Genomic DNA, 22,189 nt, shown 5'->3' on the forward strand with positions numbered 1-22,189 from the left:
GATATGAGCACACATCGTGTCTAAATGCAAGTAATCTTATCAGAAATCAGGCTTCTTTTTCTCTTCTCTGATCCTTTCTTATCTGCTACCAACAGAGCATTGACTGTTCTTTGATTTCTCTTGCCTGCATTAAGTAGGAGGCTGTAACTTATCTTTCTAAATGCTGTGGTTTGAAAGAAGGAAAGGTGGATTGAGCCTCCAAAAGGACTGAGGGAATCCAGCATCTCACAGTCACAGCATGGATTGCACTGTCTCAGAACACAGACTGGCCAACTGGGGTGGGACATCTGCTGGGATATTCCTGCAGGAATAAACAACTGCAATACCAGGAAATCCATTAATTTGCATTTGGTTGGGGTATAGTGCACATCTGTTTAGGCAATCCAGCTGCAGTATGAGACTGTGGTTAACATCAGCCTGGAATTCTAGTTTATGTGTACTGGAAGTTTGTCTGGCTTAAACTGTTAAAACGTAGCACTCCCAGTTTGGACTCATTACTCCTAGAAAAGAGGTTTTAGAGGATTGCTATCCCTTTTAGGACGTATTGCATCAGTTTCTGCATGAAGCCTCACTCCTGGCATCCCTTATCAGAGGAGGTCTGGGATAGGGCAGGTGTTTTCACTCATCCTGGGTTTGCTGGCTGTAGCACTGATGTGCTTGCAGCCCATTGGCTTCACACTTGAATTATCACAGCTTTTAGGTTAGCACGCCCTTGATAAGAATAGAGGAGGTTCTCATCTTGGTGTTTGTCCTTGGCTGGTCTGTAACAACTTGTTCTACGGAATCAAACAGCTGCAAACAGAAGGGCAGCTTGCCCTCTTCAGGAAACAATGGGGAAAATAGGTCAGTATTTTCATTAGGATCCTGATGTGAGGGGTTGAAGAGCATCTCTTGGAGCTGGTTGTGATGCAATAACTGCAGAGTCAGGCAGGGTGGCCTGAGGCTGCATCTCAATGCACATGGTTAGTGTCTGGATGGATATATGTGAGAGGAGAATGAGATTGATGTGGCTGAAGGTTTAGAAGGCTGATGAAACAAAGCAGTTTAAAACCAGCTTTAAACTTTATAGCAGAACTTGGGTAGATTGACATTCATTGACAATACATGTTACTGAAGCTGAGTTTTACTCATTCATGGTCATTACCACTGCATAGTTAAAGCAACTGGTCCATAAACGTTTCATAAATAATGAGCAGAGGGTGACAGAGAGCTGGTGCCATGGATTTAGCACTGATGGGCCTGTCACAGGTGCCTTTTCCTGTTCCTAAGCAGTACTATGCCTCCTTTTCAGCTTTTATTGCTGTTAAAAGAAAACCTGTTTTTTTTCCCCAAAATTCAAGGTTGCATCTCATCATTGACTAGTAATTGACCATCACTGAGTAACTCACAATTTTGGGGCCTCTCCTTTCAACCTGTGCCTGTATTTTCTAGCCATTAAGCTGCTTGCTGTAATAAGAGGCACCTGCTACCCAGCTGTAGCTCATAGTTTTTTCTAGAATAATTTCTTAAGCATAAGAGGCCAGAATTTGTGTGTTTGGTATTTGAATACAGGCCTTTTCCTAGCAGTGGCAATACTATTTTTACTGTGCCACATGGAACAAAAATACATATACACTTTTTACTAGTCATGATGTGTAAGATTGCTTATGTTTGAGTTTATAACAAACTAATAATTAAATACCACTCAAGCTGCTGTTTTTATGGGTGCAAAAGCTTCTGCTTTGGCTATAGACAATTAAAGTTTCAGAACAGTGTAGCTACTAATGAATAGTGCATTCAAGTGATGAAGAGTTTAATCTTGAGTGTACTGATTTAATCCTGAATATCCTGAGGATAGTGGTGTTCCAAGCTTATCCTAAGTACCATTGCTAATATAGGTAGAGATTGGACAGAGAATGTCAAGCTGTGTATGTGTACATACTTATAAAGAGACTTTGCTTAATCCCATGTAGATGATTAATTCTCCTTCTTAAAAAGTGAAGAGGAATATGTGGATCCGTGTCACCAAAATCTGTTCACATGAAGATTAACTGTTTGTACTCTATTTTAAACATTAAAAAAAAAAAAAATTAGTAAAATCTTAAAATTCTGATAAATGTGTGGTTTACACCCCTGATGTTCAGATCACTTAATTAGAGTGCTTATCTGAGATGTTCTTGATAGTGTGATGTTTCTTTTGTAGCAGTGACATCAGCGTGGTAATGTTATCCTCTCTATCTAGTGAATTGACCAGCTGTTGAACAGCGGTTTATTAAATACAGAACAGAAGAAATGTGTTTCTAATGAAGCTACATAAGAGTACTTGCAGTATTTTAAAATTCTGATGCCTATGTAAATGGGTGTAAGGTTAGCCCTTTTTCAAAGAAATATGTGAATCATTTTTGTTCAGGGTAGGGGCAGTTGAGTTGTAAGTTGTGGTATGTTTTTCAGAGAAGCTGTAACTAGTCTGTTTAAAAACAACTCCAAAAACCCAAAGACCTGCCTACCACCCTGAGAAATGTTGTTTCAGTTGTGGTGGGATTTTGGCTGGCTAGAGTTGAATTTGAGAAAGAGCATAACAAAGATGCTGTTTATTAGAGGCGTTCTTGCCTCGTGTGTCCTTTCACTTTCATACTGTTTTTCACACTTGGTGTCTAGTTTTTACACATTAACTGCTCTGACTTTAGTCAGGAGGATATCTTCCTAACAGTTTCACAAACAAACTCACAACTATAACATCCAGTTTCCAGAGGGGGCTGGAATTATTTCAAGAGATGTCTTAGAGTGGGAGCGCTGCTTTCCAAAGCTTAAAAAAGGAATGGGGATTGGGTGCAAAAACAGAAAACAGCACCTGTCATTCTTCAGAGGCACAAAAAAATATGGGTGTCCATATCCTCTCTAGATATGTGCATTTGGAGACTAGACTAGGAAAAAAGCCATAGTAATTAATGGGATTGCTTCCTTTGGAACATTTATAAGATGTGCAGGAGAATAAGGAAAATACACTACCACCTGAAGTTTTGGGATGTCTTATTTGGTGTGGTCAGAGAGATAACTTGTCAGTCAAAATCCATCAGTGATTATAGCAGACAAATGTGTGTTTATTGCTTCAGCTCTTGCTCAGTTCAGTTATTAATTTCCTGTCAAAACAGAAATAAACACAGACATTTCTGTGCTGCTGTCTTCATGCATTCCACATCACCCCTTGATATCTTCTGTCCACTGTCCACTTAGGTACCAAATAATGACTCATTATAGGTATGTGGTAATCATTAACTGGGGAATAGTTGTGTTGCAATCCTTGACAGCTGTCAAATCTGGGATTAAATATAAACCCAAGTCAGTGCAGCTGCCCATGGAAGCACAGGGATTCTGCTATGTATTTTCTAAACCTCTATGGCCACCAACAGGGCTGTAAACTTAATTAGTTAAGTACATGTTGTTGGGTACTCATCAAGTTGTTGGCCACTGGAATTGCTTGAGGAAAAGCAGGGCTTGTTGGTAATATTTGGGTTGGGGGTTTTGTGTTTGTTTGTTGAAATTGTGAGGGCCATTCTTCCATCTGTCAATGAATTTTAGTCCTTTCTTATGGCAAAATTTTAATATTTACTGTCTACCTTTTTACAGTTTTTAAGTGGATTTAAGATTTATTTTTCTGTTGCTAAATAGAACAGAAAAGTCAACACCTCTCTAAGTAGATCATTCTGATAGTTCAGTGACATTATGCTGTTTTTTATACCATCTTTCTTTTTATTCTAGAACTTTAAAAAGACTGTGAAATACTCGCATTTTTAATTGCTGTTTTTAATGTTAATTATGTTCAGAGGTTTTTTTCCCCTAAACAACTAGTCATAAACAATCATTAGCACTTGTCTGTTGAAATATGGTGGTGACAGGTTTACTTTCTTATTCAGTAATTTCTGCTTCACAAACAAGTGATAATTGAGAAAGAAATATTGAGTGTTTTAATTGAGGAAGAAATATTGACTATTTAACCACAGATCTTACTGCTGTAGAGGATGCTGTCAGTGCTTACTTGAAATTAAGTCACTGAGGGAGTTTATCTTGAATATTTTAGATTTCTTTTTAAAGTCATGATATTGGTTTAGATTATGGAACTTTCTATACTTTATCGCACCCGATATTGCAGAAGAATAGTAAAACTTTCAGCTTTTAATCAAGTAACAATATTCTATTATTTAGTCAGACCAAAAATATCTCAAGACTATGGTTAAACAAACAGAAAGAAGTAAAATTTCTCCCTGCCATTTCTTGGAAAATTAACTGACGTTTATGTAGAGCACTGTTAAACAGAGTCCTTCATTTTCTCTGTTGAGACTGTTCATTTTCTTTACTGAGATATTTTCAGTGTGAAAAAAGCCAGCTTGAGGGATTTATGATGTTTTTTCATTGTACTTGGAATTAATTTCTTTGTCCCATTCCTCCTCAAACAAAAGATGTCTGCAGATTGTTCTTTTAGCAGCACGAGTGCATGGGACAGTGCCTGCCTTGCCTGCTTTTAGTTTAAGTAATGTGCCTTCACTTCTACAGTCAGTCTTAATCAATGATGTGAAATGTGCACACCCAAGACACGTTGAAGATTGTGTCATATAGCTGAAACCTTATAAAAGAAAGGCTTTATAAAATCAGGCCTTGCTCAGCTGAACTAACAGCTAGCCTGTTGAGTGTTCCCATGAGAAATGAATTCTAAGAATGAAAATCAGTTTGCATAACAATATATTATTGTGAGAAAAACAGGTTGCACCTGCAAAAACAAGAATTCTATTCCATGAGAATCCACAAAGAAAAAATCTAAACCCCTGTGTAAAAAGAGAGTCTTAGCAGGCACACACACAAGCATCTTCTGACCAATTAATTGAGTGGCAAGAAAGTTACAAACCAACTGGAGTTAAACACAGGTCTTTGGGAGTTGTATGCAAATGTGCTGTAACATTAAAGTGAGACTTTAGCCACTTAAACTTTGAAGGATTGTACCTGTCTTTATTTGCTGCCGTTGTTATAGAAGATAAATGCTCCAAAGGTATTTCTGTCCCACTGCAGAACTCCTGGAAGCAGAAGATCTATAGGGAATTTTAACAAGCAGGGAGCACTGCTAGCAGGGATCTGAGTAATTATCCTATTAAAACAGCAACATCTGCATTATCTGTGGAAGCGCTGAATGGAAGGGAACATTATGTTCTCTAATCCTGTCTAGGAGCATTATGAAGTTGAAAGGATAACATTTTACCAAATCTGTGTTCTAATATGATAGGTTACACTTAATTACCTTTTAATTACCCTTCTTGTAATTGGACTTTAAGCTAAGGACCCTGCCTCTAACTCTCATCACAGACCATTTCTTGCCTTTGGATTCTTCATGTCAGGTTTTATAATTGAGTTTACCTTGAAAAGTTGGTCCTATTGTATCTTGAAGGCCTTTATTGCAATTATTTTTCCCTTGTGTATGAAAAGCTCTGAGAATATTAGTTTATGTATAAAAGATATGTTGCAGCATTCAGAAGTTTGTGTTTTCCATTTAATTGCAAAGAGCAACCTTGTTGGAGTATGTTTAATGGATAAGGAGTAACTGTGCTCAGCAGAGGCCACACAGGAGCAGGACATTATTCCAGCCTCCCAACTGCTTGCAGTGGAAGCCAGGAGAGTGTATTGGCTTTAATAATGTAGATTTCTTCTTTCCTCTTTACCCCTGAGGGAGTCTGATTTCCTGATCACCTATCTAGCCATATGCTGTAGCTCTTGCCAGGAACTCCGAGCAGTGTCACTGCCAGCTAAAATTACTTGTTTTCTGAGAACTGAATTACATTGAGAATTGTCTTAAATTGCTGCACTGGCAACATTGCAAAGTTTTGCATACACACACAAATAAATATGTAACAGCAGCCTTACTTTGAAATGCAGCTTAGAAACTACTTCAGGCAGGGAATTTGATCCAGATCCTGTGAGGTGTTCTCCACCTGCTCAGGCACATCACTCCTGCTTTGTTGTCTTTCCAGTGCTTTTCTCACCCTCTTTTTGCTCTGGCTGCTACAGTACAATGATGAGACATGCAAATTAAACATTTACAAAGCAAGGTATTGTCTCTTCCTGGTTTGTAGCAGTTAGAGGGAAGACCGACCTAGTGTGGCTGGTAAAAACTTCAGGTGTGCTAACTGTGCTCCTTTCTCTCCTCTTTCAACAGGATGGAACTGAAATATGGATATGTGTTGACAAAGGAGTGGGAATAAGACTGAGTTCTGCTCTGTGATATTTATATACCTGGACCATGAACTTGCTTTTTGGCTTTATGCTTTAGGAACCTTTGTAGTAACTGTGTGAAGCTGTTGGGAATCATGGCATTCTCTCCATGGAAGCTGTCCTCCCAGAAACTTGGCTTTTTTCTGGTGACTTTTGGTTTTATTTGGGGAATGATGCTTCTGCATTTTACTATTCAGCAACAAACACAACACGAAAGCAGTTCAGTCCTGCGTGAGCAAATTTTGGACCTCAGCAAAAGATACATCAAAGCATTAGCTGAAGAAAATAAAAATGTAGTTGATGGGCCTTATGTTGGGACAGTGACAGCATACGGTAAGTGTGTTCTCTGGATTATTTGATAATCTGATTAAGGCTTTTCCTCAATTGTCCAAACATTTTTGCTTCATAATGCTGCTCAATTAGCAGTACTTTACCCTGTGCATTTTCTGTACAAATGGAGAACTTTTAGGTGGGACAAACTTTACATTTCCAATCACTTGGAAATGAAGCTGTCTGCTAATTTTTATTACATCTGTCTAGTAGCTCTATCTAGTATGCCTTACGTTATTTTTTAGAACTCAGTCTTCTTTTGGCGTTTTTAAGAAAGTTGAGAGACTTTTCAGTTTTAGTTTCTGTGATCTAAGAAATTCCCTGTGGAAAAACTTGTCTTAGTTATAAGATGGAGACCTGTTACATTTATTTCTTCTTCTTTCCCATTTCACTTCTTTATTCAGACAATTTACTTAATGTTTAAGTTTTTTTTTATCTGGCATAATCTTAAATTACGGTTAAGTATATCCTATTTGCCTCAGGGCAGAAAACTCCTTGAGTTTTAGTGCTTTGTTTGGCAGCACGTTTTAATGCTTACTCTCTTCCAGTTTGTACATGAGACTTAAGTTTTTGTGCATGTGTCAGACAAAGCAAGCAGAAAAGAATGACGAATATTACCCAGAAATATTACTAAATAAAAATAGAATCAAATTTCAGGTTAGGTGTGGTTCCTTTTCAGTCTGTTAAGATCACATAATACACCTTGCTTGTTTAGCAGTTTTTAGACTCACTCTCTTTCCTACTTACCTATGCACTTCCAGACTGTCTGGAAAACTAATTAGTCATTTAGATTTGTTTTCTTTTATAGTTGTCTTAATATTCAGGTCTGAAGAAACTGAGTAGATAGTTTTTGTATGCTTAGACAAAGAATGTAGACTAGGACGCACCAGATAGAATAGCTGCACTTTTTTTCTCTAGTTTTCTCTTAATCCTCTATACTTTTTGATGCATGCAGTGAAAATATCCTGCTGGAAGGTTCTCTCTGTGTCTTATTTCTGTCACCAATCTTTTTTCCTCTAAAAAACAAATTTCGAGTTTGTGTGCATTTGCTTGACTGTAAGCCTAAGTTTATTATCCTCAATGTAGCTAACAATTAAATTGCTTCATTGCTTAAATAATAACCTGCCCTTACTCTGTAACTCCAAATTTGTGGCTGCATATTGAACTGTACTGGAAGTGGAGCCTTACAAAGCAACACAAGCAAAACAAAGTGGTACCAGATCAATATTTAGGTTGAGGATCTCTGAGCAAGTAGAGATCCTTAGAGGATTGTGTGATTAGGCTCAAAACAAAACTTTATCAGCTTTACCAGTGTCCTGTTACTGTGTAGGGGTGCTAGATGGTGGATGCCTTGAGAAAGCAAATAGACAAAAACCCCAAACAATCTGGCTCCAGATATTGGAGGTAACTGCATTAATATGGGTACAGGATATCCATAAGCAAAGTTCCCCCTGCAGCTTATTGCCTGTGGCATTAATTTCCTGTTCCAAATCCTGCTGGGGAATAAGCTGACTTGCCTCCAAACACTGGTCAAGTTCCCAAGGAGAAGTTAAACTGCATTTGGAAGTGGGTGAAATAACTTTATGACACTTCTGTAAAGGGAAGGCCAAGGCTTGTGTAGCAATTTCAAGTCCATGGCTGTGAAAATTTTTAAGATTAAAGACTTAAATTTAAAGTTTGGCCAGGTGTTTTCAACAAAGTAGTTGGGAAAGATGGAAAATAATGGTAATGCAGTTATTTAAAATATTTCAGGGAAAAGCACTCTGATGAATGAATAACACCATATTAAATAATAGTTTATGGAACTGGGTAAGGTAATTGCTTAATAAGTTAATTTTCCTGTTTGGCATACCAAATGACTTGTTGCTAGCAAATAATCAGGTTAGCTCTTCAGAAATAAACACATTAATGACTGATGTTAATAATAATTTGTAGAGGTTTCTTCAATAATCTGTGAAAATTAATGCTCTTACTTATTTAGGCTTTTTATTTTTATTAATGTTTGTCGTCTGATTGCTTTAAGTGAGCACAGTCGTGATTTCCATGTTCAAGAATAAATTTAATGTTTTCTGGGTTTGGCTGCTTTTACCCACCTGAAAGGTTTTCAGTCATTCCTTAATTGTGGTTGCACAGCTTTTTTACTGTCTCACTTTTTCTTTCTATCACGTCAGGTTAGTGGCTCATAAATTTTCCTTTTAAAAATTACTGTTCAGATATACACAGTGAATATTAAGATTTTTCTTCATAGCAGCAAACAGTTCTTTTACAAAAAATTACATTAATCTGTGCTTCTGCCCTCTCCTTCTCAAACTAGCCTCCACTTGCCTTTTTGTTCTGACAAGATGTCTCTCACATCAGTGTTTTGGTATCAGAATTTAAAAAAATATATTTGACGCTTTTTTTTTTCTTTTTGATCTGTGTATGCTTTTATGTAGGCTATGTTTCTTCTTCACAGTTTCCTGAATTCTTTTTGCTACTTTTTTTCCTAGATTTTTTCTTCCTTCTGTACTGTAGTTGTGTTCATGTTAAGTCTAGAGTTTCCTTTTCTTCTGCATGCTCTGCCATTAAATAACTTCTGGACACCTTTTAAAATGGTCCAGATGTGTGGACAAGTGCTTCAGATTCCACCTTCTGATCTTTACAGGACAAAGGAAAACAGAGTTATAATGAGAAAGGCTTTCTTTATGGCACCATGGAATAAATATGATTCTCCTTTTATTTGGAGAAAAGTATTATAAGCTTTCTAAAGTAATAGCATTTTCTTATTTAGTCTCTTATTTGCACAAGAATTGAGATGGTCATGGGAAAATTAAAAAAAAAAAAAGCATAGAATGAATGTGGCCAAAATACAACTGTTGTAGAGACAATGGAATCTCTTTAGATGTATGGAAAAGTTTTCTATTATAGACTAGAATGTTATTTGATCCTAAAGTTGTGTAAAACAGAAAATACATTATACCAAAACACGTGCAATTATTTTATGTATTTAAATGTATTTAAATTTAAATTAAAAAATAATGTAAATTCCTCGTACCAAATTCTTTAATCTTTACAAGGGTAAATGAATGAAGGACAGTAGCTTCATCTTCTTTGGCTTCTTGCCATTATAATTATAGTTTAGTCTGATAGTGGTCTAGTTTTCTCCTCTTGTCCTCAGTTTTTGGCTTGCCGGAGTTTCTTGTGTTCCTTCAAGGAATCTATACAAAATAAAAGCCAAGGAAAAAAATATCAGAGAACTCTTTCTGTATTGTCATTTGATGTGCAAATTCCTGTTATTATTCGTTGCCTTCCATGCCAAGGAAGTGCTGTGTCAGACCAAACAGAGACAATCACCAAGAGACTGAAGAAAGGAAACATGATTTTTGGTGTTTTGTGAATACAACAGAAAGGTTCAACATAACCTTTTTTTTTTTTTAGAAATTATTATCAATTTTTAATTTGCCAGTGCAGAAGCTGGTTATGTGGAAGAGATGCAGGAGGAAGTTTTTGTGCTAGCTTAAAGCTGTCCTTTTTGGGAAGGGGATTTTTGTTCCCAGGTGACTATGTATCAACAGACTGTTCCTCTGAGAGTGCTTGAATATGGATTTAGGTTTAGACTCATTATTATTTAAGCAGCTTCTTATTACTTGAGCCATTGCAAAGCAAGCATTTTTCTGTTCCCATAAAGGCTCACACTTCACCTTGAACATGGATATCTATATGAGTTGCAGTGTGCTTTGTAAAATAGGCTGACAAGTTCCATGGCCAGAGAAACTTGTATCTGAGGCTGAACAAAGCAGGGAGCATGAGTGCATAAAGCTGGTAATGACAAAGATTTGCACTGAGGAAATGTGTTTATATATATATGTATATATATATTTATCTCCTGTCTCATTCGTGTATCTATTTTTTTTATTCTGTCTGACAAGTGTGCACTGCATTATTAAGCAGTTTAACTTTTCATTTTCATTTGCAGATTTGAAGAAGACACTTGCTGTCCTGTTGGATAATATCTTGCAGCGCATTGGAAAGTTGGAGTCCAAGGTGGAAAATCTTGTACTTAATGGAACAGGAGCAAACTCGACCAACAATACTACCACTTCTGCTCCCAGCTTAGGAGCAGCTGAAAAGCTTAATGTAGCAGGTGTGTATGGCAATTACTAAAGTTATTTATGGGCTGTTTAATCTGAACCTTTTCTCTCCTGAGCATAACATGATTTTTCAGTGCTTAAAGTCAGGCCTTTATCAATGACAAACTGAAGTCCAAGCTCAGTGGAAGATCTTTCTTCTGTGGTAACTTGACATTAGAAAATCACAATCTCTGCTAAAGGGAATAGTTCACCCATTTATAGTAGATTTCTCGTGCTTTAAATGGTTGTACTTAAGAATGATGAAACTCAGGAGATCTTTTCTCTCAAAACCTAACTATTTAGGTTGGTATCAATCTACTTTGCCATTCTACCATATGCACTTTATTGGTTATTAACTGAAAGGAAACATTTATTATATTTGTTGTCCATGATTTTAAAATGTCTTTCCCTACAGTGCTTAATAGCTCTTAGGATTTGACACAGAGAGATCACCTACCTGGTACATTAATTTAAAATAAAAACATGTTTTGAGATGACATTTGAAGTCATTCATTTTGTCTTCAATGAATGGATTGTTTTGTTCTGCCACCAAGTTGAAACAGATACTGGCTGTCCTGACTCATAGGAAAGTCTGAGTCTAAGTCCAATGATCTTTGCAGTCCCAAAAAGAGAACAGAGCAGAAGAGTTAAGGCAACTTGCTAAATAAGCTGATAACTGTGCTCCTGTGTCTTGTCTATCATTGGGTTTCATGCAAAAATAAATATTTCTGTTGAGAAGCAACAGCTTACTTACTTGCTTGTTACTTTCTGAAGTTCTCAAAATAGAGAAGCAAATACTACCTTGGGTAGGGAAATGCCGCTGGAACAAGTCTAGGACAGCAGATTTGCAAGTGATTGCCTGATGACAATGTGGCAGTAGAGTTGCTCTCAGCTGCTCAGTTCTAACTGCATTTATCTGTACCAGGGTGCTAAAGTCATCTCTTGGTCAGACAGACCTTTCCCTCCCCCATCTGCCTTGCCTTGGTAGAGCTGAAGGCAGAAAAGGAGCAAGTACCTGAAGAGGTGCAGCACCTGCAGGATGCTGACAGACTGTGCCACCTTCCTCCACAGGGCATCCAGCACAAGATCTTGATTAGAAAAACTTCCAGTGAGATGGAAAGTGAATGAGTACAGCACTATTGGAGATTCTGTGCCATATATAAAATGAAAACCGTCCCTGTATGTTTTCATTTCATAGCTGGACAAAAGAGACTTACTGCTGTTATTTCCTTAGATTTGCAGATCATTGGAACATGTACACTCATGTTGTTGCTTTATAATTTATAGTCAAAGGTCCATTGTTCTTACCTGTAAAGGAAACATCTTTCATCAGTTCTTAGGGTGATTTGAATGTTGTTTGTTAGTCTTGGAGTGGGCTGCATTCTCAGTTTTGGTATTCAGGAGCAATGTTGAAGGAGCCTGGTAAGAGTTTTCCGTTTGCAGTGTTTTCATTACTTTGAACTGCCTGAGGCTTGCTCTGAGGCAAAGAACACAATTCCTCTTATTAGAGCCACAGGTTTTTTACCTTTGACTCTTGGTACACTGAGTTTAAAATGTCTGAAGCAACCATTTAACAGCAACAACAGGAAAAGGCTTTAAGTAAGAGTTCCTTAAGGTTTGATTAATGTATTATGCTGATGACTGGATAATGTCACTGCTCAGGTACCTGTGGACTGGATAGTACCTAGGGTTAGAGTAGAGCTTGAACCTAATCCCTGTGTTAAGTGCCTGCTCTTCATCCATTTGAAGCAATCAGTGGCAATTACTCAGATCAGAGACAGCCAAATGGAAATGAAAAACTTGTCTCTACTTCTTCCTTCGTGGCAATTTCCTGACAGCACACTTTGGAAGCCATATGATGCCAGCATAATTTTAGTATAAATATCTTCTCTGTTAAGAAGGAATTGTTCAGAAAATAAGCTAGGTGAGGACATTGTGACAATACCAATGTTGGTTTTGTCTGTAATATTTCAACAACATCCCTTTTATATTGCATTAGAGCAATTGAGGTAATGTGAATATTGTGGTGAAGGCATTTTGTTACCCAACATTTTGTCATTTTACTGGAGTTGAAACAGGTATGTGTACAAATACAGATGATATTTTTCTTTATAACATTCAGCTGTTACACTATGAAGTGATCACAACAAGCATGTTAGGATTACCCTTCCTCTCTTTACCAGTTACAATATTTTAATGCTGAATTTAGACAAATTCATGTAGCGATTGTGAATGGTTTTGGTCTGTCTGAACAACAATAGTGTTTGTGGAGCATCTGATTAACACAATGTTTAATAATTTTGGTTATCTTTTTTTAAAGGCCTCTTGAGTTTGTTTTGGGGGGTTTTTTTTGTCTCAGAGTTGCTGCTTAAAACTTCTGTATAGCCTCATTTGTCAGTGAACCAGTGCAATGTCATTAGCAGAATTTCCTACAAGCGTCCTGCTTCCAGTGGAGCTACGTCATGCATTTATTGTTTTTGGACTGAGATTTCACAGCACACTGACACCTCTGATTCTGTAATTTGTACAGCCATGCCCCTTTACCTATGGAAAGCCTTTCTGTAATAAGTGAGACTTCATGTTCACCCTGTAAACCTTGGCAGAAAAGAGTGGAGCCACAAATCATCCTGAGATTTGCATTTTGTTTCCCCTGACCTTGTGTAAAGGTTACTGTGTTATATACTACTGGAGTAGATAGAAATGATAAAATAAGACATAGGATGACAGGGAGGTTGTTATGCTGTAAGTATTTATCCTCACTGCTGGTTATGACAAATTCAAGAGCAAAACATAGTATTTTTCTTACAGTTTAAAACTGACTATGATGGCAGGCTAGACTGGCCAGTCTGAATATACTGTAAGTTTTTCTTTATTGTGTGTTTTAAGTATCGATAACATTTTCATGGAAAAAAAAATTAACACTCCTCTGCAAACCAGGAAGAAGAAAGATTATGATGATTAATCAGCATTTCTTCTTCTGAGGCCCCTCTGCAAGTACAGAAGTTAATAAATAGAAAAGCTTATTTTTCTTGTTTTAAACGATGTTCAACAAAACAAAATATAGTCTTGACTGTGTAAGGTGGGCCACAAAATCTGGAGAAGTCCAGTGTTGGGCCAGGACATGTTGAAACCTGAAGTTTATAATCCATTGTAATTTACTTCCTGAAGGAATGAGCAATAACTTCTCTGAAGGAGCCTGACAGCAGAAAAAAAGGAAGCACTGGCATGGGAAATAATCAAGTTGTTTAGCAGTTTGGAAAAAATACCTAAAATACCTATCTTTGTTTCAAGTTATGAAACGGTTTTTTTCTTTTTAAGTTGTTCCACATCTGGCTATCAAGTGTGGTGTAAAACTGAGGCAGCAGTGGTGAAATCTGCCATGGAAATATCACTCTGTGGTGGTGTGGAGTTTTTGGCAGATAAAAGGATCTGAAGAAAATCCATCTGGATTTGACTCCTTCATGATAAGAAAGTGATAATGGTAGTAGAAATTATTGAGGATTTAGCAAAGACTGTAATTTAACTGTCTCTGATGTAGGAGAACTAAACTTTCTTTTTATTCAATCCTGAGTTTTGATTACAGGGCTGGAACACCTCTCCTGATGAAGACAGGCTGAGAGACTGGGGCTGTTCAGCCTGGAGAAGGGAAGGCTCTGGGGAGAACTCAGAGCCCCTTCCAGCACCTAGAGGGGCTGCAAGAGAGCTGGGGAGGGACTTCTCACAAGGGTATGAAGGGATAGCCCAAGAGCAAATGGCCTTAAGCTGAAGGAGGGCAGGTTTAGATTAGATATTAAGAAGAAATTCTCTGAATGTTGAGACACTGATACAAGTTGTCCATAGAGACTGGTGGACTCCCCATCCCTGGAAGTGTTCAAGGCCAGGCTGGATGGAGCTTGGAGCAACCTGGTCTAGTGGAAGGTGTCTCTGCCCATGGCAGGGGATTGGAACAAGATGATCTTTAAGGTCCTTTCCAACCCAAACCAGTCTCTGATTTTGTGACTCCCAATCTAATTGCTGTGTATATGCAGACTGTACTGTGTATTCATACCCTTACTGTGTTTAGCTTTAGTGTATTTAGTGTGGTGCTACACCTAGTTCTCCCTCTGAAGTTAGTTTTATGGAATCTTTCATTAAGGGAAGCCCGAGAGCAAAATGGCTTTTTTTTTTTTCTCTTTTAGGCTCTATGAAGGGATAATAGAGCATGAGCTCTTAGTAGCATAAGTATCTTTAATCTTAGAGGAGCTGAGGATGGGACTTGTGCTGGAGCGTGAGGCTGCATGGAATATGTTGAAAAGCAAAGCTGTGAACCCATGGGGAGCTTAAGTGTTACTTCCCCCCCTTTTCAGATCCATATATAAAGTCGTAAGCATATTTTGCTTTTTCTTCTTCCTTCCACAAAACTATCAAACAATCTGGTGGTTTTGATACTGACAGTTTGCAACTGCTTTTTACAACCTCCATTTTATTTATGTAAGAGTGAATTGTTAATAAAGATGCTTATAAAGCTTTGGCTAATAGATTTCGAAAGCAATAAAGCTGTCTTTCCTTCTCTGTCTTCTGTTTATCTAAGTTGTATCTGAAAAGCTTCTGAGATACTTGATAGCCATCCTTTTTTGCATCTGTGGGAAGTAATATATTCCCATACACACAGGAAAGTATTAATCTAAACTTTGGGTGTCAAGTAGATAAGCGTTTTTATCAGCCTTTAGAACAGGAAGCTTTGAGGCACTGCCACAAATGACACCCTAAGTAAATTTAAAATTGCTGTTTTGGAGACAAACAGAAATACGGAAATACAAAACCGTGGCACTTTCAAGCAGAGTTGTCTACAGGGCTGCTGCTGTTGTAGCTGCATCTTTGGTTCCATGTGACAGGCACAGAATCAGTTTGGTTTAGGCAATTTAGTTTTTAACAGTTGTACTTTTCTAACATAATTATAAAGATATCCTTGATTTTTGTGGGACAGCACTGCAGTATTATAGTTCATCAGACAGGGCAATCTGCTTACACAAACATGATCAGAGAATCAGTCCTCTGTTTTCTTCATGTGATATTTTTGGTAAGCAGTGGGAGTGAGGTTAGTGTGTTGTGTTCTGGGATGGGTTTATTTAGAGGTGGTCATCACTCTTTCTGTGCTTGTTCAGTGAAAAGCTAAATTTTTTATAATCTTGAACATCTAATGCCAAAGATAGAATAATTGTACTGAAAACTCTGCCAGACTGGCTGTTTACAAAATGTTCTTTTGCCTTGGAAAATGCTGCTTTGAATGATTTTGTGTGTCTTTGATCCCACAAAAATGAACAGGAGCAGGTTTATGTTAAATCTTCCTCAGCCTTCCCCTTGTACACAGTTGATGCCCGTGCACAATTCTTACAATTAACAATTCTTGCTAAGCCTAAGGACAGCCCAGGCTCAGGCTGCTGCGAGTAACACTGCACAGTGAGGGAGGACATTTCTGCTCTATCTCTTCAAAGTTTCCACAGCTTTTCTGCCTTGTGCATTAACTTGTTCTGCTGTGTTGGCTGTTCAATTCCCTTTTAACAACTTTAGTTTTAACATCTTTAAAGTCACTCATTAAGATGCAAACTTCAGTGTATACTTGTCATTTAAGACATGATGGCTTGGATGCCTGTCAGATACCTGGCATCCTCCGTGAATGTGTAGCAAGGCAGGCTGACAAGCCAGCTTGGCAATGCTGCAAGAAGGCTTTTTTTTTAAATGTTACTATGGTGAGAAGGACCTTTGTCATGGTATTTATTTATTAAGATTTCCCCCCTTCCCACAAAGGCAGTTGTGTGGAGCTGGGGAGTTTTGTGTGCCCTCAAACCTGGCTGTCACAGCACAGTGTGCTGTGTGTAGAAGACCACTGGTGAATATTTTCCACTGCAGTGCAGAGCTCTGTTAATAATGCTGAAGGGGGCTCTTAGTGGTCCCCTGGGCTGCATTTTGATTAACCACTTGACTACTACTTGAATTCTCCTAACACTGCATTGATTTCAGTAGTGCTAATGGAACACAGCAGCACAGCTTGTGTGAGGATGGACTAGAGGTAGAAAAGTCAATTTTCTTTAAATCATACTAACACTTTGCTACAGAAGTTTCTAAAATGTTGGTAGAAAGCATTTTGTGCTCTGCATTTAAAATCTTGAAACCTTTAGCTCGTTTGATTGAATATGTTGTTAGAGCTTTCAGCTCACACTGCAAATTCTCTCTTTAAAGAAATCTTACCAGCTGGAGATTAAAAATGTGAATTGAATTGAGAATGTGTTAATTAGTTGGAGAAGGGAAAGAAGACCTTACACAAACTAAACCAGCCTTAACTACAGTCTGTGTCTAACCACAGATAGCTGATTTCAGGACTGAAATAGAAACAAGAGAACAGTTTCATGAATTAAAGTGAGAATAGTACTTATATTTAATGATCACAACCAGAAGGAGAACAGAGATAAAACTGGTGCATAGATTTGATCGGATGTGATTACTCTGACCTTATAATGCTAGAGGAGTTCTGTATTTTATGAGATCTGCTGATGGGAACACTTTTGACTTGAGCTATTATCTGTGCTGTATATCATCAAAAAATACTTTAATATGCAGTCGTCTGAAAATCAGAGTTTAAGCCTCAAGGTTCCGAAGTACATCATTTTTAGTGTCGTGTTAAATTCTTAATACATTTCTATTCTCAGAGGAACACCAAGCTGGTCCTTAGCAAAGTAGGTAGGCTGCTGGTGTCAGCTTGCAGTTTCAGCTGTATTGCAGCCTTTTCATTTGCTTTAACCAATATTGCTATTTTAAAACTCTTATGACAAACAGAGAACCTATCAAACAGCACTCACTGCTGAGTGACTAATTATAACTCTTATTCAGTGTACTGTCTTAGTGAAATATTTCTAGACTTCCTAACTGTCTGATGGAGAAAAATCGAAGCAGAATTTTTTTAGCCTATTACAAAGCACATTATTTGAAGGGTGTGCAATATAGAAAAGGGAGAAAATATGCATGTAGCACTTACTATTGCTCATTTTTACTGTTTTATTAAAGAGCAACTTGAAAGGAAACAAAAATCAATTCCCTACCACACACTGTGCTTTTAGCCACATCATTCTCAACGTGGGTGTTGGAAGCCTTCACTATTGCAAATAAAACCTGTGGACATGGAGTTTAAATGCAGGAGGCAATGAAGGCCTGCATCTGTGAGCTGGTATTGAGGTGCTGAAGGCCTGGGGCTTTAGCAGATGCAGTTGCTTGTAGCAAGCAACAAGAGAGAAGCTTCTTTCCCAGTGCAGGGTTGGTGGCTTAGCTCAAATTGCCACGTGGTTGATGCTGACGTGCCAGACTTTGCACTGAAACAACTGAGGATTGTTCACAAGTTCAGGTTCACCTGCTGTGCTCTAACGATGTCTGAAGCAAAGCTGTAGATCATTTGTGAAGGGAACATATGGCTCCTTTCTAAACATGAGGATGGAGTTTGTTAGTTATATATTTTAAATATCCCAGGACCTCACAAGCAGTATTTAAAGAGATTTTTTTTTAATCTGCAGTTGGTTGATGTTTATCAATATTTTTTGGTTTTTTCTAAGGTGATCTGTACCAACTGCATGCTTTTAGATTTATAATATGTCATGTTCATGGTTTTAGTTTGTTAGTGCGTTGACTTTTAATGTAACATCATATGAGATAAGTGTTTAATAATTATGTCTTTTCCTAACACCAAGTCAAGAAGAGATAAGCTATGCATTAATTCAAAAACACTTAGATGTGTGTAGAAGAGGAATTAATATAATGGCTCACACAAAGTTTAGGAGAAAAAAGTGTTTATTAACTACTGTTGCTACTTGACAGTTGTGTTTCTAACTTTTTTTTGGCTGAAAGTTCTAAGTTTTGGCTGGGAAAAGAGATTTCAGAGCTAGCATTTTAAATTACATAAATCCTAATTAAGAATAAAAATTCTTGTGGTTTCTCAAATACTATTTTCCAGCAAAAGTAACTTGAATGTCTGGTTTAATGTAGTTTTCCCCTTCAGGAAAGAATTATCCAACATGAATTTGCTAACAGCATAATACATAGATCCAGACTTTTTAACAAGAATCCTCATCAGATATTAGGGTTTGGGGTTTTACCTCCAAATGATGAAAACCTCCTAAGTCTTGCTTTTCACGTTTTGGAAGATCTTGATGTGTAGATTGGCATCCCCAGGGTTCCACTTTTGTCTCCCTTGTCTTTAGGATCACACTCAGAAGTGTAAATTGCCGGTGTCTGGTTGAGCTTGGTCTCAGCTGCTCATGGGAAACACAAGATTTGTTCACCTCTGGATTCCTGTTTAGGGACAGCCAGCTATCAGGTGTTACCAACAAGCTCAAGCACACCCTCCATGCTGAGTTAAAATGAACAGCAAGAGGAGCAGAAATGTGATTCTTCATACAGGGGCTGAGCATTAAGAAAAGATCTGGGAGGGGAGATTCTCAACCTAGAACTCACACTGGCTGTGGCCGAGAAGAAAGGGTACAACCAGAGCGTGTAGTACTTGACTGGAACTGTCAGGATTATTCACTGGTGCATTCAGAGTTCTGCACTGAATTCTCAGGCTTGTGTGTGGAAACCAGCACTGACTTGCTCGTTTCTGCAGGCAGTTGTTGCTTTGGACAGCCGTCCTCGATGTAGATGTGTTTCCAGTCTGACTGCATCGGCTGGCTTCCTGTTCATGGGCACGGAGCAAAGACTGCTTCTCTAGGGAATACTCAGATGGAACAGAATTGCATTTCTCTGTTCTTTCTGCTGTTCTTTCACATTCATTTCCTCTTGTATGCACATATTGCTACTTTTTTTTTCAGCTCAGGACAGTAGTTTTACGTAAATTGCTTCATGAGACTGTTTATATTTCAGTTTTATAGAAATGCCTTCACTGTGCTATTACCTGATTAGTAGCTGAAAATGAAACAAATGAAAGCTGATGGTAAGGCTGAATGGGAAGATAGAAGTGGGGAGCTGGTGATTGTGTAAAGCATCTCCTCTCTGTGGACTGTGGTGGAGAAAAAACATGAACATTTTTGAGGAAGGTGAATCTTTGGAGTGTTTACTGTTGCTGGCAAGAAGGGGGAAAGATGTCAGATATTACTGGTAATACTCCCAGACTTATTAATATTTCAATATGGTTAGAGAGGATAAAGGTGGGCATTAGTGTTCCATGTTGCCTATACATACAGATTATCCTGGAGAGATCCATTCTGTGTGTCACCCATCCCAGTGGAGGAGCAATAGTGGGAATGCTCCTGAAAAGCCTTAGTGCAGCTGGCCACAGGGGAGACCAGAAGCCTGAGAAACTCTGTAGCTTGTGCTGAGAAAAATGTCTGTCTCCTCCTTTTTACTTCTTGGAATGGACAGGAGCAGGAAGGGCAGGGAGAGTTTCAGCTTGGGAAGTGTCTGTGTGTTCCTACCACGGCTGATGGGAGCTGTTAAAGTGTCAGGCTGATGCAAGGTGTGACTTAATTTTTAGGTTGAGGGGTTTTGTTCTTGCAGGTAGATCTCACAAATACAGGGATCCTGTAAAACCTTGTGAGCAATGAGCAGCAGAAAAGATCTTTGCCTGTCAGTAAAAACACACTGGGGTGCAGAGGATGTGGTCACACATGACAAAAGCAAAGATTTAGATTGCAGTTGTGTATTTACCAAAAATCAGGCTGTTGTCCATACTTTGGGTTTTTTCTTCATCTTTTGTTTCTTTAACAGGCCATGAGATCCCCATTAAAATGAAATATGGTATAAGTGATAACTTGGCACAGTGTACTGTAAAATAAGGAATTATAGCTTGTGCTTATGTATTACCCTGTATTTAACAGGACTTAAGTAGAAGAGAGGATTTGCTTGACTAACCTTCTGAAGAGGAAAGCAATCATATGATAGCATAATTAACTTCAGATGGAAGACATATTTTTATTTTAAATGACTAAATTCATGGCTCATTCTTGTTGGCAAGCTATACCCAGGCATTCAGCATTTTCCACCCTAAACTGAGCATGATGCTGAAAGTTGAACTTTGCCTATGGTTGAGCTGCATCTCTGATGTTGTACCAGAGATTTCAGAAGTCTTTTTTTTTTTTTTAGGAAGATCTTGAGTTCGACATGCCTATAAAATCTGTTATATAGGCATTCAGACTTATGAGTTAGGAGAAAAAAAAAAAAAGAAAAGCAAAGCCTATAAACCCTTTTAGACTATAAAGCTCTTCTAATGGAATTTTATTAATTATTGAAAATTATCATAATGGTAACCATGCCTCTTTATTACTGCTAGATCTCAGGTACTGATTTTGGTGTGATGCAAGAAAGGTCTGATTCCTGAACTGCAGTAAAGCCAAATGTCCTATTATTATGTAGCTCTACTGACTGAATTGAGAATACACTTTAAATTGCTGCTATCTGTATGCATGCTCTGTATGTTCTTATTCAGAGCAGAAATCAGAGCTTTAGATGTCGGTGGTCTGGTCTGCAAGAATCCCACAAGGATAAGAACACAGGCAGAATATTTTGAAAGTGCTTATTGATTTGAAATTACAAAGTCATTGTACAAACTGCTTTGCTTCAGTGCTATTGTCATTGGCAGTACAGCTCAGTTTGTCAAATCACTCCTGCTGCAGAATCTGACAAAGAAGTGGGGACTTCCTGCCATGACTTTTCTTTTCCCCATCAAGTTCATTTTGTAATGCTTGGCTCACATTTCAATTTTTATCTTTAAAAGAAGCTATATGCAAAAAAATTGGGAAATAGATCAGGTTGTGGGTTTTGCAAATAATAATATAATGCAACATTCTAACTTTTTACCCACACGTTTTTGTTGCTATTCTGTTCTAATACTGCAGCCTTTTTTTGTATTTTCTTTTGGGCTCTCTAATTAAGATATTCTGGATGAAATTGTTCACAGTTGCTGCCACAGCATAAAGTATTCCTAGGTTGATGGCTGGCTGACTTTAATGATCTTGATTCTTGCCCATAGGAAAAGCCAGAAATGATGCAGGTATAATTTAGATAACTGTGGGATGAACTACCTAAATTGAAAACCTTCTCTTCCACTGCTTTTGGCAAGAATCTCTCCACCATGGTAATAATTTTTCTTGCCTTAAGGGCCTGCATTAGAGGGTTCTTCTAAGAAGAAAGTTCCTTGGAGCTGAAGGGGCAATGTCCTTTAACACTGCTGCTTTTTTCCTTGGCTCATGGGCTAGAAATCTTGCTCTGTATTACAGTCTTTAATGCATTGCAGTAATGTAGAATGAAAAAATATTAAAATGGGGAAATAAGAAGAAAAAAAGATCTTGTGAAACCACAGGAAATGTTTCCTGTGAGATGTGATGTAGTGCTGCTCAGTTGTTAAATTAGATCATATTGCAACATTTATTAATTGGGGCATATATCTGGTGCCAAGTTTCAGATCATGGGTATTTGATAAAGTGATAGCAGAGCTTGAAAAACTAGTTTTATATTTAAGAGCCATATATATCCTATAAATGTTTGACAAATGAAAACAA

General features: G+C 37.9%; 1 protein-coding gene across 1 annotated transcript in view; it reads left to right on the top strand.

The window, feature by feature from the left end:
- The window catches only part of MGAT5 (alpha-1,6-mannosylglycoprotein 6-beta-N-acetylglucosaminyltransferase), a 109,719-nt gene that overhangs the window by 35,600 nt on the left and 51,930 nt on the right, over positions 1–22,189 (top strand). Inside the window, exons 2-3 of the mRNA XM_014870824.2 lie at positions 6,179–6,567; positions 10,520–10,687. Of these exons, the coding sequence (XP_014726310.1) occupies positions 6,330–6,567; positions 10,520–10,687 (406 nt within the window). The 5' untranslated portion in view covers positions 6,179–6,329. The remainder of the gene's footprint in view (positions 1–6,178; positions 6,568–10,519; positions 10,688–22,189) is intronic.

The sequence above is a fragment of the Sturnus vulgaris genome, chromosome 7, assembly GCF_052056855.1.
Source record: "Sturnus vulgaris isolate bStuVul1 chromosome 7, bStuVul1.hap1, whole genome shotgun sequence".
NCBI lineage: Eukaryota > Metazoa > Chordata > Aves > Passeriformes > Sturnidae > Sturnus > Sturnus vulgaris.